This window comes from Passer montanus, unplaced genomic scaffold (assembly GCF_014805655.1).
Source record: "Passer montanus isolate IOZ18808 unplaced genomic scaffold, ASM1480565v1 scaffold9, whole genome shotgun sequence".
NCBI lineage: Eukaryota > Metazoa > Chordata > Aves > Passeriformes > Passeridae > Passer > Passer montanus.
Window position 1 is genome coordinate 510,492 of NW_024374367.1, and position 21,843 is coordinate 532,334.

Here is a 21,843-nt window from a genome sequence, read left to right on the forward strand (position 1 = left end):
GGGGCCGGTGGGGGAGTGGGCGGGGCTTGGCACCGGGCCCGTGCCCCGGGATGGCACCGGGGATGGCACCGGGGATCCTTCCAGGGCTCCTTCCCGGCATGGCAGCCGCGCTCCTTCCCGGGCTCGTTCCCGGCGGCAGGCGCTGGTCGCGCTGCCCTCGCTGCCCGCCGCGCCTCGCCCGCCGCCCCGGCCCCACAGAGAGAGCGGGCAGGCGGCGCTGGTGCTGTCTCAGTTTGTCCTCAGCGGGGGCTTTATTTGCCAGAGATACAGCGGCGGGGCGCGGGGCGGCAGCCGCGGGCAGAGCCGGCCCTGCGGGCATGCAGCTGCGAGGGGGGAGGGAAGCGGGGCCGGGGAGGGNGGCACAACGCGTGGGGGCCGTGCGGCTGCCCCCGGGCGGGGGTCCCCGTGTGCCCCCCGGGGATGCCGGGACGCAGAGGGGGTCTCCGGGACGGCCCCGCTCCGTCCCGGGCGGCCCCGCCCGCGGTCCCGGGCCCCGCGCTGCCCCCAGCGCTGCGGGGCCAGGGGCTGCCCCGCGTCTCTGGGCATCCCCGGGGCAGGGGACGGCGGCGGGGGACAGACTGAGAGAGCTGCGAGGACACGGGGGAACGGGCGCCATGCAGGGCTCTGCCCCGCGGCCGGCTCTCCGGCGGGGCACGTAGAAAAGGGGGCGCAGGCGGGGCTGGGGGCCATGCCGGGGCTATCTACAGGGGGCGCGGGGCCGCTCAGCCGCTCTGCTCGCCGGGGGGCTCGGCGGCGGCCCCGGCCTCGTCACACGTGGCGGCGGGCGGCGTGCTGCCGGAGCCGGGGTAGCTGCTGGGGCCGGGGTCGCTGCCGGGGCTGGAGTTGCTGTGGGGGTCGGAGCCGCTGCCGGGGCCGGAGTCGCTGCCGGGGCCGGGGTCGCTGCCGGGGCCGCCGCCGTCTCCGTCTGCTCGGGCGCCCGCAGGCGTTTCATGAGCGTGGTCACTCGCACGGCTTTCTGCAGGGGAGAGACGGGGGGTGTGGGTCTGACGGAGGCGCAGGGACTGGCAGCCCCACCAGGCTCTTAGCCCCATGGTGGGGGACCGGGCTTGGCTGAGAGGGGACACGGAGGCACGGCACACCCACACCCACCTTCCACTTGGCCCGGGCGAAGTTCTTCTCGATCTGGGCACAGACGCCGTCCTTGATGTTCTTGTCAGAGGCGGCATTCCCAGAGATCCTGGAGAGGCAGTGAGGGGTGAGCAGCCCCCACCAGCCCCCCTGGCTCCCCATCTGACCCTGCCGCTGCTCACCACTCGTGGGAGATGGCCTCCTCTGCTGTGATCCTCTGGTCCTGCTCCACCTCCATCAGGCGTGTCACCAGCTCCTTAGCTGGGGGCACAGGGGGAGAAGTCAGCGCTGGCAGGGGACAACACGGGGACCCCACGTACCCCCCAGTGTGGGGCTCACCCGCTTGCGAGATGTCATCCCAGTACGGCGGGTCGAACTCGTAGTCCCCAGCCAGGATTTTGCGGAAGAGGTTCTTGTCGTGATTCTCATAGTCATCCTCGTCCGCCTCCTCGTAGAAAGGGGGGTTTCCCGAGAGGCTGGGGAATGTGGTGGGGGGCTCAGTCCCGCCCCAGCCCCTGTAGCTACCCTGCAGCTCCCCTGTCCCTCCCCCCACACTCACAGGATGTACATGATGACGCCGATGGCCCAGCAGTCCACCGGCCGCCCGTACCGCTGCCGCCCCACCACCTCCGGAGCTGCCAGAGACACAAGAGCAACCATCCCCCGGGGTCCCCAGCTGCCCGGCCTCCTGCCCCTGGGGTGATGGGGAGTGGGAGGCACCCACTGGAAGCACCCAGGATCAGCCCCAGGGTGATGGGGAATGGGAGGTGCAGCAGCAGGCGGTAAGGGATGGATAAGGATAAGGATGGATAAGCAGCAGGGACGTGCTGGGACCCAGCATTGCCCACTGCATGCCCACCCGGCTGGCTCTCACCCACCCAGGTACTCAGGGGTGCCACAGGGCTCCTTAATGAGCCCATTCTCCAGCTTGGCCAGGTGGAAGTCGCTGATGACGATCTTGGAGTTCTTCAGGCGGTTATAGTACACCAGGTTCTCCAGCTGCCAGTGCAGGGACTGTGAGTGCCAGGACGGGGGGCATGGCAGCACCCATGGGTGCTCCCACCCCCCTGCCACCCACCTTGAGGTTTCTGTGGACGATCTTGAGGGAGTGCAGGTAGGCAACAGCCTCCAGCACCTGCCGGATGACATTGCTGGTGTCCTTTTCCGAGTAGTAGCCCTGGTCCAGGATCCAGTCGAAGACCTCCCGCCCAGTGGCCCTGCAGACAGCAGCTCTGCTGGGACCCGACCCTGGTGGGGCCACCCCCTCCCCACTTCCAGATGTCCCAAACTTACAGCTCCAGGAAGATGAAATATTCCTTGCGGGTGATGTAGACATCCACCAGCTGTAGGATGTTGGGGTGCTTCACCCTACAGAGAGACAGGGGCATGGGTGGGAGTTCCCAGTTTGCCCAGTAGCACAGGATCCCCTCCAGCCCCAGCACTCACATTTTGAGGATGATGATCTCGTTTTTGGCTGCCTTCCGCACTTTCCGCCCATCCCGCTTCAGAAACTTCTTGCAGGTGTACAACTTCCCCGTCGTCTTCTCCTTGGCCCGGAAGATTTCACAGAACTCCTCCCTGCAGGGTAGCCCCAGACATCACCCCGCTCCTGGGGACCACTGAGACTGGGGTGCTTGGGTGGTGCCTGGGCCCACCAGCATTCCCCCAGATGCCAGCAGTCAGGGGAGATGCCACAGAAGTAGAAGAAAGCTGTGGCTCAAAAACACTTTGGAGGGGAAGCAAAAAACCAGCAGTGAGAAGCAACTGATATGGAAGAAGCAAATTGATAGGGAAGGGAAAGAATTTGCTGGTTAAAAAAAACCCATCCTCAGAACAGGAGGGGTAAGACCCCCTGCGAAGCCACTCATGCCAAGGTGGAACAGCAGCACACCCGACATTACCATCAGCACAGCAGTGGGGGAGAAAGAAAGGGAGATGTGCCGGTAGCTGCAGTATTTCTGTTCTATTATTAATGGTGCTGGAGCCCATCGGCAAGGCTGCAGCTGCAGGGGAGCCCCCCGGGGCACTTGGCACTGCTCCAGCAGAGCCATTGGCTTTCCAATGCCCCCAACTGCGCTGAAATCCCCACAGCCACTGCCCTGGGTGGAGGGGAACAGTGACCTGTGGGCCTTGGGACAAACTGCCCAGGGGATGGAGCAAAGATCTGAGAGCACCAAGGTCCGCACTGCCACCGAGTGTGAGCCTGCCAGGTGTGACCTCTGTCCAAGCAGGTGTTTTGGAAGTTGATGGAAAAAATTCTGGTGCCTATTTTGCGGTCAGCCCTCTCTCAAGGGGTGCGAGGGCTTCATTTTTTTCAATGCATCCTAACAGGTTCCTCAGCACGGCAATAAAAGTTGGGGGAAGCAGCAGTCCTCCACTGCCCCGCAAGTGACATCTGCCTTTCCTTTGCTGTAGCTGAGCCCTCCTGATTCACAAAATGCTCCAGGGAGACAGGATTGTGTGGAATTGCTGCAATCCCTGCAAATCTTGAGGGGAGGAGGAAGGGATATGGGAAGCTGCCCAGCTGCAGCCAGCAGCAGTGGGAAAGCTCACTGCCCTTCTTGGAGCTAGCTGTGAATATCCCCCATGCCACCCACGAGCAAGAGGGACTAATTAGGGAAAAGCCACCCCAAAATACACCCTGCAATCCCTGCCCAGCCGGGGACCAGCACCCCCAGAGCCCCCACAGGCAGTGTTGTGCCACTCCTCAGCACCCCAAGAGCCCCACACGGGTGGCTGGCGCTCCCCAGGGCATCCGTGGAGGGACCAACTCACGTTTTGATGACCTGGCCCAGGTCATATCTGTCGGTCACCTCAGACGGCTGGTTATAATCTTTCTTGTCTCCCAGCGTCACGCAGCCAAACGGCATCGCAGGGCCCGGTGCTGGCAGGGCAGGGAGAGGCAGTGAGTGCCCTGGCACCGCTGGCCCCTGGGGCCACAGCAGAGCCCCCCGAGCTGTGCGATTAACGCGGAGCCCGAGCACAGCGGCTGCTCGCGCTCTGCAGCTGCTGCAAGCTGCCCTGTGCCCAGCCCCACCGATGTGCATCCATGCCCGTGGCATCCAGCCTCTCTGCCCGGGCTCAGGCTGCCAGCACAGCCACAGGCTTCCCCCTCTGGCCCCCGTTTGTGGATTATTAATGATTAATTAGCAGTCAGGGTTAGCACAGTGCCCGGAGCACCCGCTGGGGAGGCAAGCGGAGGTGAACGGATCCTTTCCTGTTTCCCAGCCCAGTCTTGCCCACGGTAGCATTTCAGCAGATGGGGCCTCCCCAGGCAGAGCATTGTCACACGCTGTCACATGTGCAGTGGGTTACACCAGTCTCAGCTTGCCATCCCCAACCAGCCCTGACTGTGGCACCAGGCAGGTGGCACTGCAGCTCGGAGGTGCCAGCCCTCCTGCCACTGGCAGCGGTCAGGACACCAGCCTTGGCAGACACCAGCTTCTCCAGCCCTTTCAGAAGGATGCTTTACCCCTTGCTTCCCTGTTGGGAACTCTTCAAAACCAGATCCTTCTTGGACGCTTCCCAGAAAAAAAAAATTGATCACAAAGTGATTTCTTCCCCTTTCCCACCGTGTTAGCGGGAGCAAGTTCCAGCTGACATTATTTTTTGACGGCTCAGAAGATGACAGAGCTGCCTGGGGCCCCCCAGCCCTGAGCGGGACCTTGCGGCGGGAAGCTGGCACGATGCTGGAGGCACCCCTGGCCAGGCTAAAGCTCCCCAAACCCCACGCTGTGCTGTGCGGGGCTGCCTGTGCCGCAGCGGCGGCGCCCGGCCCGGCGGCGAGGGCTGCGGGCAGGATGGCTGCGGGATGCGGGATGCGGGAGCCGGCATCGCGGGTACCCAAGCGCCGAGCCTGTTGCTATGGCGATGGGAGCTGAAGATGCAGAAAGCGGCACATCCTTCGGAGGGGGCAGGGACGGGCAGCACCCGGCAGCACCCGACCCACCCGCAGGTGCACAGCCCCAGCCCTGCCGTGCAGGCCCCGGGAGGAAGGCGTGCTGCCTGCAGCACCCAGGGCATGCACTTAAGTGCTCCCTGGGGTGATCGACCCAAACCTGGGTGGGACGTGAGTGCGGTGAGCCAGGGAATGGGGGGATGCTCCTTCCTGCCTCCATCCTGTGGGGCTGACCTGCCTCTGCCCCTGCTGGAGCGATGCCCCCAGGATGGAGCTCCCAGTTTGCAGGCACCCAGGCACTGTCCTGCCAGGAAACCTGCACTGAGTAAGAGCACCTGCCCCAGTCCTGCTCAGCGTGCACCAAGTCCCAAAAGAGAAGAGCACCCATGGGACACCTCTGCTTGTGCCCCAGATTGGGTGAGGTTTTCCAGCCTACACCTGACTCATCCCAGCAGCTCTCCTGGCAAACATGCCCTGCCTGTGTCCCCATGCCACGCGACACCCGCTCTGCCGTGCCACTGTACCTGGCCAAGGGGAATGAGGGCTGTCCTGGCAGCTGCTGGAGGGGCGGAGGGCGCAGTGCCACAGATCATCAGGGGCAGGGCTGGCTGGTGGACGACACCAGCTCTGCCGTGCCACTGTACCTGGCCAAGGGGAATGAGGGCTGTCCTGGCAGCTGCTGGAGGGGCGGAGGGCGCAGTGCCACAGATCATCAGGGGCAGGGCTGGCTGGTGGATGGGCAGGCTGCCAGCACTGGCAGCACGGTGCCAGGATTAGCTGGGAAGGGGACCGGGGTGGGATGATATATTGGGCTTTTATTGCTGTCTATGGGAGCTCTCAGCTAATCTGCGCTCATAAAATTACTTCTCGTTGGTTTAGTGGCCACCCATCCTGCCAGGGCTGAGCACTGCCACCCTCCCCTGCCCCAGGCTGGCTTCCAGGGGCTCAGCGCTCCTGGGATATCCTGCAAGGGAGGTTGGTACCCAGCCCGACACCAGGGTCAGCACCTGTACCCCACAGGTGAGAGCACCCTCCCGGGGCAGGGGCACCCAGGCAAGAGGTGGGCAAAGGGATGAGTGCTCCCTCCCCGGGGTGCCAGGGGGAAGGCTCCGCGCTGCGCTGGCACCCGCACGCAGCCAGCACCCCCCTCCAGGAGTCTAATTTGGGAGCAGAAGCAACAGCGGGTGTAAGACAATAGCGGGGAAGTGGGTGGCCGGGTGGGGATGGCACGGAGGGATGACGCAGCCGTGCAGCCCTCGCCAGCGGGGCCCCCCAGCCCCCGAGCCCCAGCTCTGCCCCACGGCGTGAGCTGCCACCGGCTGGTATTGCATCTGCAGCCCCGCTTCCACCTGCAGCCGCCCTGGACATGTCCGTGGGGGGCTCCCCCTGCCGTGCCGCCCCCACGTCCCGGGGGAAGGATGTACCGGGGAGAGGCAGAAAACGCAGCCGGGCTAAGACGGACCGAAATGCTGCTAGTGCAGGCAGCGGGAGGCGGAGGGGCCGGCCGGCCCAGCGCTGCCCGCGGAGCCGCCGGGCCGGGGCTCACACAGGGCTGGGGGAGTCCCGCCGCCCCCGGGCCGGGCGTGCGGAGGGACAGCCCGGGCCGCGCACCGCAGGGAGGGCTGCGTTTGGCCGGCTCGGAGCGCTGCGGCAGCGGGAAGGGAGCGGACTGCGGGAGAGAGAGGTGCGGGGTCCGGGAGGGGATGCTCGGCGGCGGGGGCACGGGGAGAGGCTCCCCGGCAGCATCCGCTCCCGCGGTGCCGGCCCGGTCCTCCGGGCTCCTCGCGGGGACGGGGGCGGCACCGGGGCAGCAGCGGCCCCGGAGGGGCGAGCGGGGAGGCGCGGGGGGAGCCGGGCTCCGGCAGCTCGCCGTGCCCACGGCGCCCGTCCGGCAACTTGGGGGGGCGGGACCGCGGGGCCACGCCCCCCTCGCGCCCCGCCCCGCCCCTGACGTCACCGCCAAACTTCGCGCCCCGCCCGTGGGGCCGGGTCACGCGTGGCGCGGGAGCGCGGGGGGCGAGGCCGGGCATTGCCACCGAGCGGGGACACCGCCACAGCCCGGGGGACCGCAGAGCCCTCGGGACCCCGCAGCGTACCCTCGGGGCGAGCCGGGATCCCCTGGGCTGTGCCATGGCCGATGGGATGGGATGGGATGGGATGGGATGGCATGGCATGGCATGGCATGGCATGGCATGGCATGGGAGCAGGATTTTAGAAAGTTGAGCATGGGCTCAGCATCACAGGTATCTGTCCCCTGAGGGCACTAAAAGGTGCCATGAGGACATGGGTAGACACATGTTCCTGCCAGGCAACTTCTCCTCCAGCCGCAGGGCCGAAGGCTCTCCTCACTTCCCTATGACGGGGTTTGTCCTTGTCCCACAGCCTGGGGGCAAGGAACAAGAAAGGGACAAGAAATCGGCCACCCTGATTCTCTCACCTCTGCCCACAGCCCAGTGTGGGACCAGCCTGGGGTGGGCAGCCCAGTCCCCAGGGCACAGCCGGGCAGCAGTCCCTTCCCCAGCCCCCTCGCCCCCGCTCCTCACGCAGTGCAGCCACGTGTGGAGCCTCCCCGAGGGCTGCGTGCCACGCGCTGGCATTTGCTGCCCATATGGTGCTGCTCCCGAACCGCACCCCCACTTCCCTCCCCTCCCGCCCCTGCGCCCACCAAACCCCAGCTCCCCAAACCTCCTGAGGTCCTCAGCCGCCACAGGGCGTGGCCATCCACTCACAGGACCCACAGCCCTCTCCCACCCGTGGGTGGGGACACCGGGGTCCCGAAGCAGCCTCTCCCCTCTGCTGGCTGGAGACCAGCAGCACTCCAAGGGAGAGGCAGCTGGGGTGCCCTGTGTGGCACCGAGCCCTGCCAGCCCCAGCCCCGTCACCACCCGTGCTGGGTGATTAAGGGTGTGTGAGAGCAGGGGGAATTTGCAGGGCACTGTAGTTTGAGCTTCTAATCAAGAGTTTAATCATACCGGCTGGCAGCAGCCGCGGTCATTAATCTCTGCACCTCGCGGGGACCCGAGCGTAAGCCGTAATTACCCGGCAGGCACCCGTGTGCCTCGGGGCTGCCCGCTGGTGGCCTGCAGCACGAGGAGCGTGGTGGCACTTCCCCGTTGTCCCTTGACCCCGGCTCGTGCCTGTCAGCTCCTGGCAGCAGTCCCCGTCGCTGTGCTCTGGTCCCCTCCCGCTCCTGACTCCGTTCAGATCTTGGTCCGCTCCGTGCCCCATTTTGGGGTGGTGAGCTCTGCTGACCCCAATGGCATTTGTCCTTACAGTGCCATGTCCCACTGCCCCATGCGCCCACCCCCTCCCACCACACCCCAGAGCTGAGTGTGGATGGCATGGATGGTTTGGGAGAAGTGAGCCTGGGATGCCCAAGGTGGAGCTGCCAGGGCTGTACACCTCTGCCTCAGATGGGGGACGTGGGGTGGGGGACACCTGGACGCCTCAGCCGGGGGACATCTGGCCGTATGCCCCTGTCCCAGGAGGGTGCAGGGGATGCAGGGCAGCCCAGGCCGTGCTGGGGGTGCAGTGGGGTGCAGCAGGGGGTGCAGCGTGTTTGTTCTGGGGTGCAGGGGGATGCATGTCCAGCCTGTCTGTGGCGGGGTGCAGCGGGGTGCAGTGGGGTGCAGTGGGGGGTGCTCGGCGTGTCCGTGACTCAAGCACCACGCGGCACCGCATCCCTGCGTGCTTGCCATCGCCATGGCAACCGCCAGGCAATCAGCGATAATTGCGCACGTCGGCCCGGCAACGGGGCCAAATAAACCCCGTCCCTCCTTTCGGGGGGCCGGTGGGGAGCAAGCGGGGGGAGAAAAAGAGGCGGAGCAGCAGCTGATCGCCACCCCTGGCCCTTCATGGATGAGCGGCGGCCGGGGGCACAGTGGCAGGGCTGCCCTGCCCACAGGTGTCCCATGGCACCTGTGTGCTCGGGAAGCGCCAGGGGACACGGCCAGAGAGCCACTCAGCTCGGCCACTGTGTCCCTGCAGTGCCGCAGCTCCGCCAGCCCGTCCCGGTCGGTGGCCACGCTGTGTGTGAGGACAGGGCTGCCCCACACCCGGCTGGGCACCTCTGACCGTGGCTGCTTGTCCCTGGCCAGCCCGCTCCTGGTGCGGGCTGTCCCCGTGTCAATGGCAGTACAAAAAGCCTTGTGCCTCTCCACTGTCTGGGTCCCTGTCACATCCAGGGCTGGCTCGTGTCCCTGGAGCCCTGATGGGGAAAGGGGCTTGTTTTCCACAGCCTACTCCTGCATTACAATGATGGCATGGGGTCAGGGTTTGACTCCCCTTCCCACTGAAAGAGCTTTGGGGGTCCCCTGGGTCTCTGGCAGTACCTGCAGCCATAGGGACCAGCCATAGGGAGGCTGCTCAGGGCGAGAGCTCAGGGAGAGAACTGTCCCCAAGGGAGAGGACCAGGACCAGGACTGGGACATGGCTGGCATGGTCCTGGGTGGGTGTGGCATGGGGTGAACCTCCCCAGCTGAGGGCAGCTGCTGTCTCAGGGACAGAGAAAGGAGAAAAATATGTGCCTTATACCTTGGAATGTTTTGGGGTGTAGTAAAGCTTCCTGGAGGACAGCAGAGCTCCCCAGGTGCCAGCAAAGCTCCTCCAGGGCTCAGCAGATATCCCCAGAGGACAGCAGAGATTCCCAGGGACCACCAAAGCTCCCCAAGGGCAGCCAAAGCTCCTCAGAGACCAGGAGAGGTCCTTAGGGGCTGCCAAAGCTTCCCAGGGGTCCCTGAAGCTCCCCAAGTTCTGCCAAAGCTCTCTGGGGGCCAGCAGAGCTCCCCGAGGGCCAGCAGAGCCCCAGGGGGGTGCAGGGGTGCCCCGGGCTGGGCAGGTGCCCCCAGTTCCAGGTTCCAGAGCCAGGCGGGGAGGGCAGAGGGGCCGGGGTGCGGGCAGCAGGGACTGGGGGTGCCAGGGTGCAGCCCCCCCGCCGCTCGCAGCCATCATTAGCAGAGCTTGCCGGTTTCTAAAAACGGCACGTCGGTGCCGCGGCGGCTGCTCTTCACGCCCGCTCCCGGCACCGGCAGCCGCTAAAAACAGCTCGGCGCTGCCTGCTGCCACCTCTCAGCGGGACGGCTGGCACCGGGACCACCGCCCCACCCAAACACTGATTTAGCACAGTTTTGCCCGTCCCCGGTCCAGCCGCCCCCCGTGGCACTCGCTGCCTGCCCTGTGCCACCAGGAGCCCCCCGCTGTCGGGGTCGCTGCGGCATCCCCGGCTGTCCCCGCAGGTCCCGGGGCTGTGCCCGGCCCTGCCTGTGCGCCCGCAGCCCCGCGTGCGGCCACTCATGTTTTATAGATGGCTCCGATTTTAATAATTAATCCCTGCTAACGACAGCACTTTCCCCAAATAAAACATTTAAAGTGCTGTGTGTGCACGGCGCGTTGCCGGGATGGGACACCGGCTGCTCTGCCGCAGCCGCGGCGGATGGGCACGGCGGGCACGAGGTGGCTTGGCACGACCTGGCACAGCGTGGCACGGCCCGGCACGGCCTCACCTGCCCACAGCTCAGCCCGGTGCTGCACCAACCGTGCCCAGCCACACAGCACCTCAGGGTGAGCCGCACAGTGCCCACCTGTGGGTGCCCAGGTAGCACCTCTAAGGCATCCCCAGCTGCGGCAGGGGTGCCAGGTGCCATGCAAGGTGCCACCCTGAGAGGTCACCTGCCTGTCCCCGGCGCCATGGCAGTGGGCACAGTGCCAGTACCAGTCCCTGCTAGCAGCGTCAGGCAGCGTCGGACAGGGGTGGGCACATGCCAGCCCCTGGCATGGAAGTCTGGGCGCTCGCTCCTCACCTCCCGCAGCGTAATTAGGGCAGGATAAATGTGGATTAGCATGAAATCTGTCATCTCTGCAGGCACATTCCTGGGGGGAGGGGGCAGCCTAAAGCGGGGGCCGCCCACACGCACATCACCGTAACCACACCAGACTTGTCAGCTAACAGGCAGTTCACTGTGCCACCCCAGTGCCAGCACGGGCAGCCCTGCTCCCTGCGCGTTCCCTGCTCCCACTGGCTGCTCCCACAGCTGTCCCATGGCACCAGACAGCCGGCCTGGCACGCACCTGCCACCCAAACACAGCCCTGGGCACCCACTCTGCTTCGTGCTGAGCACGGCAATGGCCAAGATGCCAGCCTGTCCATCCATCCATCTGTCCGTCCGTCCATCCCTGCATTTACCCATCCATGCAGCCACTCATCCCTCCATGCACTCATCCATCCACCCACCCCATCCACCCGTCCATCCACCCATCCATCCATCCCCCATCCATACATCTGTCCATCCATCCATCATCCATCTACGCACTCATCCGTCCATCCATCCATCCCTGCATCCCATGAGCTGCTGGTGTCCCAGTCAGCCCCCCTGGCTGCCCCCCAGGCACACAGCACCCCCAGTCCCAGTGCCCAGGACCTCCCATTTCTGGTCCAGCCCTAATAATCACACAGTGCCAGGCTCTTCCTGTTGCCACAGCAACTCAGCAGCGAGCCAAATGGTGCTGCTTGGCCTTCCATGTGCAAGGTCAGCACCTACACTGGAGGTCATGGTCACCCAAAACCCAGGCCAGGAGAGCAGAGCAGTCGCACTGTGGGGAAACTGAGGCACGGTGCTGGCAGCTGCCCTGACTGTGGGATGCTGGGACCCAGCTGCACTAAAAATACCCTCGGGCACGTGGCGGTGGAGCCGTGCAGGTGCGAGGTGCTGGTGGAGATGGACAGCTTGGCTGATGGGAGCTGACACGGCCCCGGGCTCCAGCACTGCTTAATGAGCAGCCGAGGAGGTTTTATTTAAAGCCAGTGTTGGTGGCAGGGCCCGTGTGGCTGGATATGGAACAGGAGCAGCACTGCCCACAGCCACAGACTGTGTGGGTTTCAGCATCCCTTGCACATCCTGGGTTTGCCCTGAATGTCCCCTGCCCATCCATCCATCCATCCATCCATCCATCCATCCATCCATCCATCCATCCATCCATCCATCCACCCCAGACCCTGCCCTTGTCCCCTGCCCCGAACTCTGGACCTGTACCCAGCCAAGGGATGCCCATCACTGTGCCCCTCCTCTCTTCCAGTGTCTTGTTCTAGGTGATTTTTGCCCCAAAACTGGGGCAGAAGGGACCTCTTCATCAGGATGAGCTCCTTGCAAGTGTGACATCTGCCACCACTTCCACCAAAAGGAACAGAAAGCCAGCTCGTTGGGCAGCAAGCACCACAGACCATGCCCATCTCTTGGCATGCCCTGAGGCACGAGCTCCACCGAAGTACTGAAGCAATAAAGGTGTCATTAAGTGAAGCTGGTAATGACTCTTTGTCACCAGTGGCAGCCCCAAGCCTGGAGCAGTGTGCCCCACTGCATCCTGTGCAGGCAGGCAGGGTGAGGAGCAGTAGACGGGCTGGATGCCATCATGTCCTCACTGTGATCGTGTCCTGTGGTCCCACGGGCACCTTAGTGGGACTACAGCTGTAGTCCCATGTCCTGGGCTCCATGACCCCCTGGCTGGGCACCCACAACCCCAAGAGCATCCTGATCTGATGCCTGGCCACCTGTCATCCCAGGAGCTTCATGATCCCATGGGCACTGCAACTCCATGTCCCAGGCATCCATCATGCCACAAATCCTGGGGGCCCATATGCCAGGACTGCGGGGGCATCATCACCCCATGCCCAGGAGCGTGGTACTCCTCACATGCCTCGTGCCTCACCCTGGGCACGGGCTGGATGTGGCTGGGAGAAGAACTTTTAGCAAAAACCTGCTAGACATCCCGAGGTCAGAGGTGGGACATGGTGCAGAGCAGGGCTCCAGTGTGGCAGGCAGTGGGGGATGGTTCCAGGGTGGCCACAGCAGCACCCTTGTGTGGATGCCCTCCTGTCACTGGCACAGCAACAGTGGGTGCCCCCTCCTCAGTGCCTCCCACGAGATGGGTGCTCCAGGAGTGGGTGGGGAGACACCTCACCCATGCAGGGGCACGAGGGTGCTGCCAACCTGAAGAACAGTCCCCTCAAAGACACAGCCTCAGCCAGGGAAAAAATATAATTAGGTTTTAATGAGTGATTTGAGCAGCCAAGAGGCTGGAAACTCCATGGGAGCCCTGGGAAGGCCAGGCCACACAACAGCACCCGCTGGGTATGGGGCCCCACAGCACCCATTCACTGTGGGGCTGAGCCCCAGACCCCAGAGCTGTGCGGCTGAGCCTCACACCACGCAGCCAGCACAGGAATGAGCCCCCAGCATCCTGTGGTGCAGGACCAATCCTGGGGAGCAGCCAGCAGGGTCTGGGTGTGAGCCATGGGAGAGCACTCCATGGCACCCAGCTGCCCCCCAGCACCCATCCCATAGGGAGGGTGCCCCACAGCACACTGGCTGCACACTGCATCCCTCCTCAGGGGAGTGTGCCTATGGTATATGGGGGTCTGGAGACCCCTGGTGCAGGGAATCCCATCAGCACACAGATGTGTCATCGTCCTCCTCCTCTTCCTTCTCTTCTTCTTCCTCCTCATTATGTTTATCCTCATCCTCGCTATCAGGCAGCTGCTCCGGGGCAGCAGGGGGAAAGGGAGGACCCCAGTCCAGGTTGGTGTAGGTGACAGTCAGGTTGACATAGTGCTCACCATCCAGTGTGGCCAGGACACGCTCCAGCTCCCCCAGCAGCCCCGTGAAGGACGGTCTGTCCTCGGGCGCCGGCGCCCAGCAGCTCAGCATCACCCTGTAGCTGCAGCGACAGCCGGTCAGTGCTGGCAGCCCCCAGCACAGCCCTGCCACCCCGCCCGCCCCCAGCTGCACTCACAGGGTGTCGGGGCAGTGAGAGGGCTGTGGCAGGCGTCTCCCCTGCAGCAGGTAGTGGGCCATGTCGTAGGGGTCCACCCCGGCGTACGGCGATGCCCCACGCGTCAGCAGCTCCCACATGAGCACCCCGAAGGACCACTGCCGAGAAGGGAGTGCCATGGGTGCACAGGTAGGATGGAGATGGGGGACGGGACAGGCAGGGGGGGCCTTCCTACCACATCAGACTTCGTGGTGAATTTTTGGGTCTGGAGGCTCTCCAGCGCCATCCACTTGACGGGCAGCTTGGCGTGGCGGTGCTGCTGGATGCTGTAGTACTCCTTGCCAAACACGTCCCGCGCCAGCCCAAAGTCAGCCACCTTCACTGTCAGCGTCTCGTCCAGCCTGCAGGACACCACGTTGAGGTGAGGACTCCTGGGCACCCCCAGACCCAGGCGGTTACCCTGGGGTGGAGGTCTGGAGGGCACAGCCACACTTACATGCAGTTCCTGGCCGCCAGGTCCCGATGCACGAACTTCTTCTGGGCCAGGTACTCCATGCCCAGGGCCACCTGCAGCCCGAAGCCGATGAGCTCCTTCATTGTGGGGCTCTGTGAGATAGGAGTGGTGAGCATGGAGACCCTGGCACCCCTCACCTCCCCCCCTTGGGGTACCCCCTACCCGCTCCTGGGTGCGGATGAACTGGCGCAGGTCCCCGTGGCGCATGTAAGGCAGCACGACGAGGGGCAGCCCGTGGCGGGGCAGGCACACCCCCAGCAGCGAGAGCACCTGGGGGTGGTGGAAGCTCTTCATGAGGATGCCCTCTCGCAGGAACTCCTCCACCTCCTCCAGGTCCGTGATGCCTGCGGAGAGCTGAGCTGCGGCCATTCCGCTGCTGTGGGATGCCATGGGAGCACACACGGGAGGGTGCACACACACACTCACGGTGCAGGGACTTGACAGCACAGTGGAGGTCCCCCAGCAGTGGGTCCGTGTAGGTGCCGTGGTAGACGCTGCCAAAGTGCCCTGCAGGGACGGGTGGCACAAAGCTGGCACCACACACATCGGGCAGGCGACGCCACAGCCAAATCGGGGTGCCAAAGAGTCACCTTTGCCGATGACCTGGTGGCGGTGGGTGACAAGCCGCTCCTCGGGGATGAGGATGTCCTTCACTTCCTCCAGCAGCTCGGGCCGCAGATCCTCCAGGCAGCAGGATGTGGCCCTGAGCAGGGGCACGGGGGATCCCCCTCCCGCTGCACCAGCACCGGCACTGCCATTGGCACCGGCGACGCGTGTGCGGGGCCCCGCGGGGCCGGGAGTGCCCGCCGTGTTCAGCACTGCCGGCACAGGCAGGGGCGGGGTGAGGGCCGGCAGCACCCAGCACCCCGCCACCCGCCAGCCACCCTCACTTACCCAGCACCTCTCTGTAGTCGACGCCGGGGCGCTGGGTAGTGACGGGGGGGTCGCTGCGGCCGGGCTGCGCCAGCAGCTCCAGGTTCTCCGTACCTGCAGGCGGCAGTGCGGTGGGTAGGGGGTGGCGTGGCAGGGCTCTGGGGGCATCAGAGTACCCGGCGGGCACGGCACTCACCCCGTCTCTTCTTCCAGCGCCAGCGGAACAGCACGGCAGCCAGGATGCAGCAGAGCAGGAAGGTGATGCCGGTGCCCAGAGCCAGGCTGGCGGCCAGGTCCAGCGATGTGGGGGGGGACAGAACCCAGCCCAGCGCCTCACAGGCTCCGTTCACACAGATCTGGAGGATCGGGGGCTCAGCAGGGACAGGGTGCGGGGGACTGGGGCGGGTGGTTGCCCAGCCGGGGGGTTCCTACCTCCACGGGGGCCCCGGCGGCGGGCAGGCGCAGCTCGCGGGGCAGGCGGCACGTCACCTCGTTCTTCAGGACATTGGGGTGGCAGTCCAGGCCCCCCACCGTCATGGAGATGTTCATGCAGGTGGCCACGGCATCCAGCCCCAGTTGCTGCCCAGACAGAGCACCGTGAGCTCGGGGGTCCTGGCAGCGGGACCCCCTGCTCTGGCTCACCCCTCTGCCCCACGTACGTGCACCTCGATCTCGTCGTCGCCGGGCTTGAGGCGGAGCCGCCTGCCCTCCTGCTCCAAGGGGTACACCTTGGGCCGGGAGAAGTAGCGCAGGCGGAAGAGCCAGCGGCCGTCGGCGCCGTCCAGCAGCACGCTCAGGTTCCCCAGCACCACCTCCACCTTGCTCTCCAGGGGGAAGGCCGGACTGTGGCACAGCAGCCGCTCGGGTGCCAGCGGGCTCTTACACTCCTGCGGGCAGGGGGATGCTGAGCACCGGCTCGGAACGTGCCCGGGGGGTTGCGGTGGGGTGGGCAGGGCGCTTACCCCGGTGCTTACCGTGGCTGGGGTAACCACACCGCCGGCTTCAAAGCGGATCTTGGCGCGGTACACGGAGTCCAGGTGGGTGCCGATAATGGTGAGCAGCGAGCCCCTACAGCGGGCAGGGATCAGGTTCCCCGGGGTGCACATGGTCCCCAGGGTGCCTGCAATTCCCAGCATCCAGCCAGGGCAGTGGGAGAACAGGGCTGTCCCCTCACCCGGGGGGAAGGGAGCCCACGCACTCACTCATAGCTGCAGCTGGGCACGATGGCCGATACGGCGGGGTCAGGGCGGTACTGGAAGGGCACGGGGGCCGGGAACTCCTCCCCGTCGATCCACAGGGATACCCAGGCTGCGCCCAGGCCACCAGCGGCGGGAGCCGTGCATTGGATTGTCCCGTTGTCCTGCCTGGAGACACGACAGCCGTGGCTGGGGGCACAGCGGGACTGCAGGGGCTGCCCGCGCCCGTCCCGTGCTGGGGACCGTGCTGTGCCCGGTGCAGGGCAGGGCTGTACCTGGGCTGCCCGGTCAGGGCACACTCGGAGCCATTGACCATCACCCGCCAGCTGCTCCCTGCCGAGAGGTGTTTGCCATGCAGCGAGAGGTGGGTGCCACCGCCCCGGGGGCCGAACGGGGGGTGCAGGGCACTGATGTGGGGCTCCTGAGCAGAGATGGGGTCAGTGGGACGGGAGAGTGAACCAAACCCCCCCGAGCCCGCCAGGGGCACTACCAGGGTGGAACCATACCACGAAGACGAAGCCGCCGAGGGTGGCGGAGCCGTAGACTCGGAAGCCAGAGGGTCTGGCGGGCTCCCCCACAGTGAGCACCACGGCGGCTGGGCCCCCCCGTGCTGCCGGCGCCCCCGGCTCCAGCTCACACACCAGCACATGCACAAAGTCCTTGCGGCGCGGGGTGGGCAGGGGTCTGCGGGACAGTGACAGGGATCAGCCCCAGAGCCCCTGTGCTGCTGTTCCCTCCCAGCACCGCGGCACACCTGTAGCTGTCGCTCTCCCCCGGCAGCACGGTGCAGCCTCGCCGTCCCACTGTCACCCGGTAGGTACCGCGGGCGCTGTGGCTGGGGTCGGGGTCCGAGTGGGAGCGGAAGGTCATTCCACAGAGCGTCACCCGCGTCCGACCCCGCAGTGGGGCACTCCGGGGATGGAACTGTGAGAGAGGCACCTGTGTCACCCCAGGCCGCCACAGTCCAGTGACTGTCGCGGGTCCAGAAATACCCTTTTGTGAGGAACACATCGGCCATCCCGGGGAGGGGGTGCCACCACATGCCACCCCATTTGCCATGTCCCTCCCCATCCGAGCACTGGGAGGCGGGAGGAGCAGGGGGACGGCAGCGCAGACCTACGTCGGTGAGGACGGGCGGGCAGCTGTCCTGCACCCAGCGGCCGGGGCACTCGTGGCGGCGCCTGCACCCATCCCCACACCAGCCACAGCCCATGAAGCGCTCGGCCCGCAGGCAGCGCTGGCACGTGGAGAAGTGGCGGCAGCCGGGGCCGGTGACGTTCAGGAGCCACACCTGGGGATGGAGAGTGGAGGTGAGGGGGACACAGGGAGCTCCATGCCCACCCTGTGCCCCTCAGACCCCCCACTCACCTTGGTGCCAGCAGTGAAGAACAGCGAGCGGCTTTGCAGCCCCATGGCACCTCGCACTGGCCCCGGCTCTCCCAGGGAGAAGTTGGACAAGGTCAGAAGGTAGGAGCTGGAGCGCTGGAGCACCATCTGCAGCAGGGCAGAGCAGGGGGCTGAGCATGCCCCACAGCCTGCCAGGACTTGCCATCCCACCCTACCCCCCATCCCACCTGGAAGATGCGTCCTTCTCCTGTGCCCAGGTGGGCCACAGTGACATCTCCTATGGCGGTGACGAAGAGGGAGGTGAGGAGGACACCTGTCAGCTGCCCATTGAACAGGTCCACTTTGTGGGGGCCGGCAGGGACGAGGGTGGGCTGATCCCAGCAGCTGGTGTTGACCACTGGTGCTGAGAGGTTCACCTGTGGCCAAACATGGCGTGGGTGACTTGGAGCTGACCCCGACTCCCACACCCTCACAGGTAGGCACCAGCTTGATCTGTGAGATATTTTGGGGCAGCACCAGATTGCTTAAGTTCCCCTCCAGGCTGGAAAAATTTTGGATAAAAAACCACATCGGCAGGCCCTCCCTCAGTCCCCCATGTGGCGTCAGATCCTGCCCTCCCCTCCCACCCCATCTGGATATAGTTATTAGTGCTGGCACCATAGGATGCTCACTCCAATCCCAAACTTCCCTGACCCCTGGAGCTCAGCAAGGGGCTGGGGTGGAAGAGGGACACCAGGAGCCATGGGGTCCCCACTGGACACCCCCAATGCAGAGGGGCTCGGGTCCCCTCTGAGTTTCTCCTGCCACAGTGTGAGTCAGCAGCAGTGAGCTGTCTGCTCTGTGCAGGAAGAGGAGGGGATTTGGCTGCACCTTGCCCTGAGCCTGGCTGAGGACACCAAAACTCGTGTCATGTGCTGGGACGAGGGGGCCCTGCCAGGGTGCCCACCCATCTGCATCCTGGCCGTGCCGGGGCTTGTACCTGGGACACGGTGTTCCTGCCCCGCGGCCGTGGCAGACGAGGAACCCCGGTGACTAATTGCACTTCCGCCTGCGGTTTATTTGCCCAGAGAAGGCGGTGGCTGGGCCTGGGGGACAAGGCAGGAGCAGCCCGCACCTCACACATCCAGCCTGCGAAGCACTGAGGCCCTGTGGCTTTCCCTTCCCCCCCACATAAACAAGCTGGAGAGGGTGGCTGGGGTCCAGAGACAGTCACCACGAGGGCCAGAATCGAGGCTGCCGGGGAGGCCATACCAGGAGAAGAATTGGCCCAATGCATGACATGTGGCACTGTGCCCATGTGCTGGCACATGTACCAGTGAGCTGGGGGGCTCGACAGGATCCCCACCCTCACCCGGCCTCCTCGGTGCAGCCGGGGTTGCTGGAATGCAGCAGCCCCTGCAGTAGGTGGTGGGTGGCTGCTGGGCTGACTCACACCTGGTGATGCTGCTCTTCCCCTGCCCTGCCCTGCCCTACCCCACCATCCATCCCGCTATACCAGTGTTTCCCAGCTCCTGAACCCACTTTCCCACAGCCCAGCCCAGGGTCCCCGGGCCGGATGCGGCGCAGGGTGGAGCACTCACATTGTGTGGGCAGTACTCCACGGGCTGGAAGAAACTGAGCCCCCGCAGCAGTGGCTGGTGCCCGGTGCCGCAGCATTTCTCCATGCCCTCCTCCATGGCCTGATTGAGGAGGTGGAGGGGGAAGGCGCAGACGGCCGAGTTCTCCTGCGGCACTCGGCTCTCCGGCCGGCTCTCGGCAAAGGCGCCGAAGAGCACCGTGTCGGTGTCGTTGATGCCGAGGTCGCGGGCCAGGCGTGCACCAGGGCGGGCAGTGTGGGCCGCCTGCAGCACGTTGTAGGCGATGTCCCTCTCGGCGTCCTCCTCGGCGCTGCGCCGGCGCCGGCGCTTGGACTCGAAGCGGCAGTCGAGGACGAGCTCGCGGTAGCGGCGGAGGTGACGCTCGTGGGTGCTGAGCCGCGCCAGGCGCGTGTGGTACACCGTCGATCCCGGCCGCTCCGGCTGCACCGTCAGGAAGTACACGTGGTCCCCGTCGGCAAAGGAGTGCACGTAGTGGATGGTGTAGCTGTCGCGGTATTGTGGCAGCACCGTCAGCCACTGGAAGTCACTTGAAAAGCCGTCCAGGGTGCCCTTCAGGCGTCGGATGGAGACCGACTGTGGGCTGTACCGTGCTGCCACACTGCTGTTGATGGTGGAGCCCAGGTAGAAGACAGAGGCGTAGGAGGTGGCCACCACAGTGGCACTGGTCCCCAGTGGGCTGACCACACAGTCAGGGCAGAAGGCAGGGCTGTTGCCCGTGGCTGAGTACAGGCAGTGTGTGGCTGTGATGGCCACCTTAGCGTCCTGCACCTCCAGCTGGTGCTGATAGCAGAGCCCGTGCCGTGCCGTGCCACAGCTGTATAGCCACGGCTCCAGCGGGTCCAGCAGCAGCAGCACATTGTCTGTGTCCTCAGGGCCATCTGTGGTGGCTGGGCACAGGCGACAGATCTCACAGTTGGCACTGCCCACTGGGCCGGTGACAAGGACGGAGAGCAGGCGCAGCTCGGGGCTGAGCACAAGGATGCGGTTGCGGACGGCCACGAAGACGGCGGCTGCGCCTTCGGAGTCGGTGAAGACAGCAACATTCTGGATGGGGCTGCCAACATCGAGGCTGGGCAGTGTGTAGGGGATGGAGAAGTTCCTGGTGGAGCTGTAAGGGATGCGGGGACACTGCCAGGCACCAGCAGTGGCCAGGGCGAGCAGCAGCCAGAGGCACACACAGCACCACAGGCCCATGCTGTGCAGTGCCACTGGTGTGGGGTTATCGACGGTGCTCAGCACCCAGCAGGCTCAGAACGCATGGAGGATGGGCCACCATTGCATCTGCCAAGAGAGAAAAGGAAGGGTTTTACCCTTATTTTAGGTGAGGACCTGGGCACAGCTACAGCCTGGTGTCAGTTTGGGCTGCCAGGGTTCCCAAGGGCCAGATGACGATGGGTAGTGCTGAGGGAGGATCAGTCACACCAAACCTCTTCCGAAATACCATGAGTAGGAGGTGATGCCAAGCTGCCTGTGGCAGAGGGACAAATCCTGCCTTCTGCCACCTACAGACGCTGCCTGTCACCCTGGGGCATCTCTGCCCTGCAATGACCCATTCCGGGGACTGGGATAGGGACTCTCCCAGCCCCCGGGACAGCAGCGGGGACTGGGGATCCCTGCGGTACTAGGACAAGCCCCCGCCAGCCTCCCGGGACTGGGACCCCGGACCACCCCCGGCCTCCACCCCCGGCCCCGCCGCAGCTCACCAGCTCCGGGATTTCCACTGATCCGGCTGCCCCCACCCCATCCGTCCGGTCCGGTCCGATCCGAGCGGTGCCGGGCGGCAGGGCGCTCACCTGGGCGCTGCCGTGCCGTGCGGTGCCGCGCCGTGCCGGGACAGGGCGGAGCGGGGCCGGGCCGGAGCAGGCGAGGCGGGACGGGACGGGACAGGGCGGAACGGGGCGGGTCCTGCCCCCGCGCCGCCCGGGGCTCCCCGAGGGCCGGCAGCGGCACACGCAGCCCGGGGCGACGGCGGTGTGCGGGGGAACCAGGACATCGGGGTACCCGCAGGGTGGCTGGGCACTCCCGGGGAGACGGGCACGGTGCCCAAGAGGCGCCCGGGTGTGACTCGGGCCGCTGATCGGAGCACGCCTGCAGGGTCCGGTGGCCGTCGGGGGATCCCCGTGGCTGGAAGGTGGCTGCCAGCGGCATCCCTGGGTACGAGTGGGGTCCTGCATATCGGTACCCCTTGGCCCCTCGGCCGTAGCCCCGCTGCCACAGGGACAGCTGGCACCCCGACACATGGAATCGGGATTGCCGCTCCCCCACAGCTCCCGCGGTGCCACCGCCTTCGCTGCTCGCTTGCAGGCCAACAGGGCAGCCTTGAGGGGTGCGGTTGGCTCAGCACCGGAGTGCCTAGCTGGGAGGAAGGAGCAGGGCTGGGAGAGCCACAGCTTTGCCAGGGCAGCTGTGAGGGTTTCTGTTGTGCCCACTTTGTGTCTCATGTCCCTTTCCTGCCCGGCTGCCTGCAGTGGCAGGAGATGCCAGCACCTGTGGGAGTGACTGCTCTTCGTAGGGATGTGGGAAGATTCTTTACATCCCGATCCACACAGGGATTTTCCCTCCAAG

The 21,843-nt window shown here is 65.5% G+C and overlaps 3 protein-coding genes across 7 annotated transcripts; 1 reads left to right on the plus strand and 2 right to left on the minus strand.

The window, feature by feature from the left end:
- Nucleotides 1-364: 364 nt before the first annotated feature.
- Nucleotides 365-8,430, minus strand: CAMKV (CaM kinase like vesicle associated). The gene is made up of 11 exons (XM_039695401.1): nucleotides 8,426-8,430; nucleotides 3,865-3,973; nucleotides 2,536-2,667; nucleotides 2,383-2,457; nucleotides 2,168-2,306; nucleotides 1,968-2,088; nucleotides 1,649-1,724; nucleotides 1,429-1,565; nucleotides 1,272-1,350; nucleotides 1,111-1,198; nucleotides 365-976 (listed from the first exon to the last, which is right to left on the minus strand). Exons 2-11 carry the CDS (start codon nucleotides 3,957-3,959, stop codon nucleotides 698-700), a joined length of 1,221 nt encoding a protein of 406 aa, XP_039551335.1. The 5' UTR covers nucleotides 3,960-3,973; nucleotides 8,426-8,430; the 3' UTR covers nucleotides 365-697.
- On the plus strand, nucleotides 5,628-12,219 carry LOC120495660 (extracellular tyrosine-protein kinase PKDCC-like). Its single transcript, XM_039695402.1, has 2 exons — nucleotides 5,628-6,671; nucleotides 12,059-12,219. The coding sequence occupies exons 1-2, from the start codon at nucleotides 6,211-6,213 to the stop codon at nucleotides 12,069-12,071; spliced, it is 474 nt and encodes a 157-aa protein (XP_039551336.1). The 5' UTR covers nucleotides 5,628-6,210; the 3' UTR covers nucleotides 12,072-12,219.
- An 811-nt stretch (nucleotides 12,220-13,030) lies between these two features.
- On the minus strand, nucleotides 13,031-21,122 carry MST1R (macrophage stimulating 1 receptor). 5 transcript variants are annotated; one of them, XM_039733898.1, is made up of 21 exons: nucleotides 20,982-21,122; nucleotides 19,261-20,559; nucleotides 17,908-18,096; nucleotides 17,702-17,827; nucleotides 17,454-17,624; nucleotides 17,088-17,257; nucleotides 16,840-17,017; nucleotides 16,609-16,754; nucleotides 16,340-16,501; nucleotides 16,112-16,205; nucleotides 15,797-16,024; nucleotides 15,570-15,716; nucleotides 15,334-15,493; nucleotides 15,159-15,251; nucleotides 14,855-15,082; nucleotides 14,691-14,771; nucleotides 14,427-14,608; nucleotides 14,247-14,356; nucleotides 13,986-14,151; nucleotides 13,772-13,908; nucleotides 13,031-13,696 (listed from the first exon to the last, which is right to left on the minus strand). In XM_039733898.1, exons 2-21 carry the CDS (start codon nucleotides 20,470-20,472, stop codon nucleotides 13,426-13,428), a joined length of 4,251 nt encoding a protein of 1,416 aa, XP_039589832.1. In that variant the 5' UTR covers nucleotides 20,473-20,559; nucleotides 20,982-21,122; the 3' UTR covers nucleotides 13,031-13,425. The 5 variants fall into 5 exon arrangements, with proteins under 5 accessions (XP_039589832.1, XP_039589829.1, XP_039589830.1 ...); XM_039733895.1 differs by having other exon boundaries at nucleotides 15,803-16,024; nucleotides 16,100-16,205; XM_039733896.1 differs by having other exon boundaries at nucleotides 13,031-13,690; nucleotides 16,100-16,205.
- Between the last annotated feature and the right edge of the window lie 721 nt (nucleotides 21,123-21,843).

Excerpts from the sequence above, each read along its gene's own strand:
- CAMKV (XM_039695401.1), bottom strand. The coding sequence starts at position 3,959 with ATGCCGTTTGGCTGCGTGACGCTGGGAGACAAGAAAGATTATAACCAG. Across the intron at positions 2,307-2,382 it reads TATTTCATCTTCCTGGAGCT|GGCCACTGGGCGGGAGGTCT; the intron begins GTAAGTTTGGGA and ends TGCTGTCTGCAG. Across the intron at positions 1,351-1,428 it reads GGATGACATCTCGCAAGCGG|CTAAGGAGCTGGTGACACGC; the intron begins GTGAGCCCCACA and ends CTGTGCCCCCAG.
- LOC120495660 (XM_039695402.1), top strand. The coding sequence starts at position 6,211 with ATGGCACGGAGGGATGACGCAGCCGTGCAGCCCTCGCCAGCGGGGCCC.
- MST1R (XM_039733894.1), bottom strand. The coding sequence starts at position 20,472 with ATGGGCCTGTGGTGCTGTGTGTGCCTCTGGCTGCTGCTCGCCCTGGCC. Across the intron at positions 17,828-17,907 it reads GAGAAGGACGCATCTTCCAG|ATGGTGCTCCAGCGCTCCAG; the intron begins GTGGGATGGGGG and ends GCCCTGCTGCAG. Across the intron at positions 16,206-16,339 it reads GTGCCCAGCTGCAGCTATGA|GGGCTCGCTGCTCACCATTA; the intron begins GTGAGTGCGTGG and ends TGCCCGCTGTAG.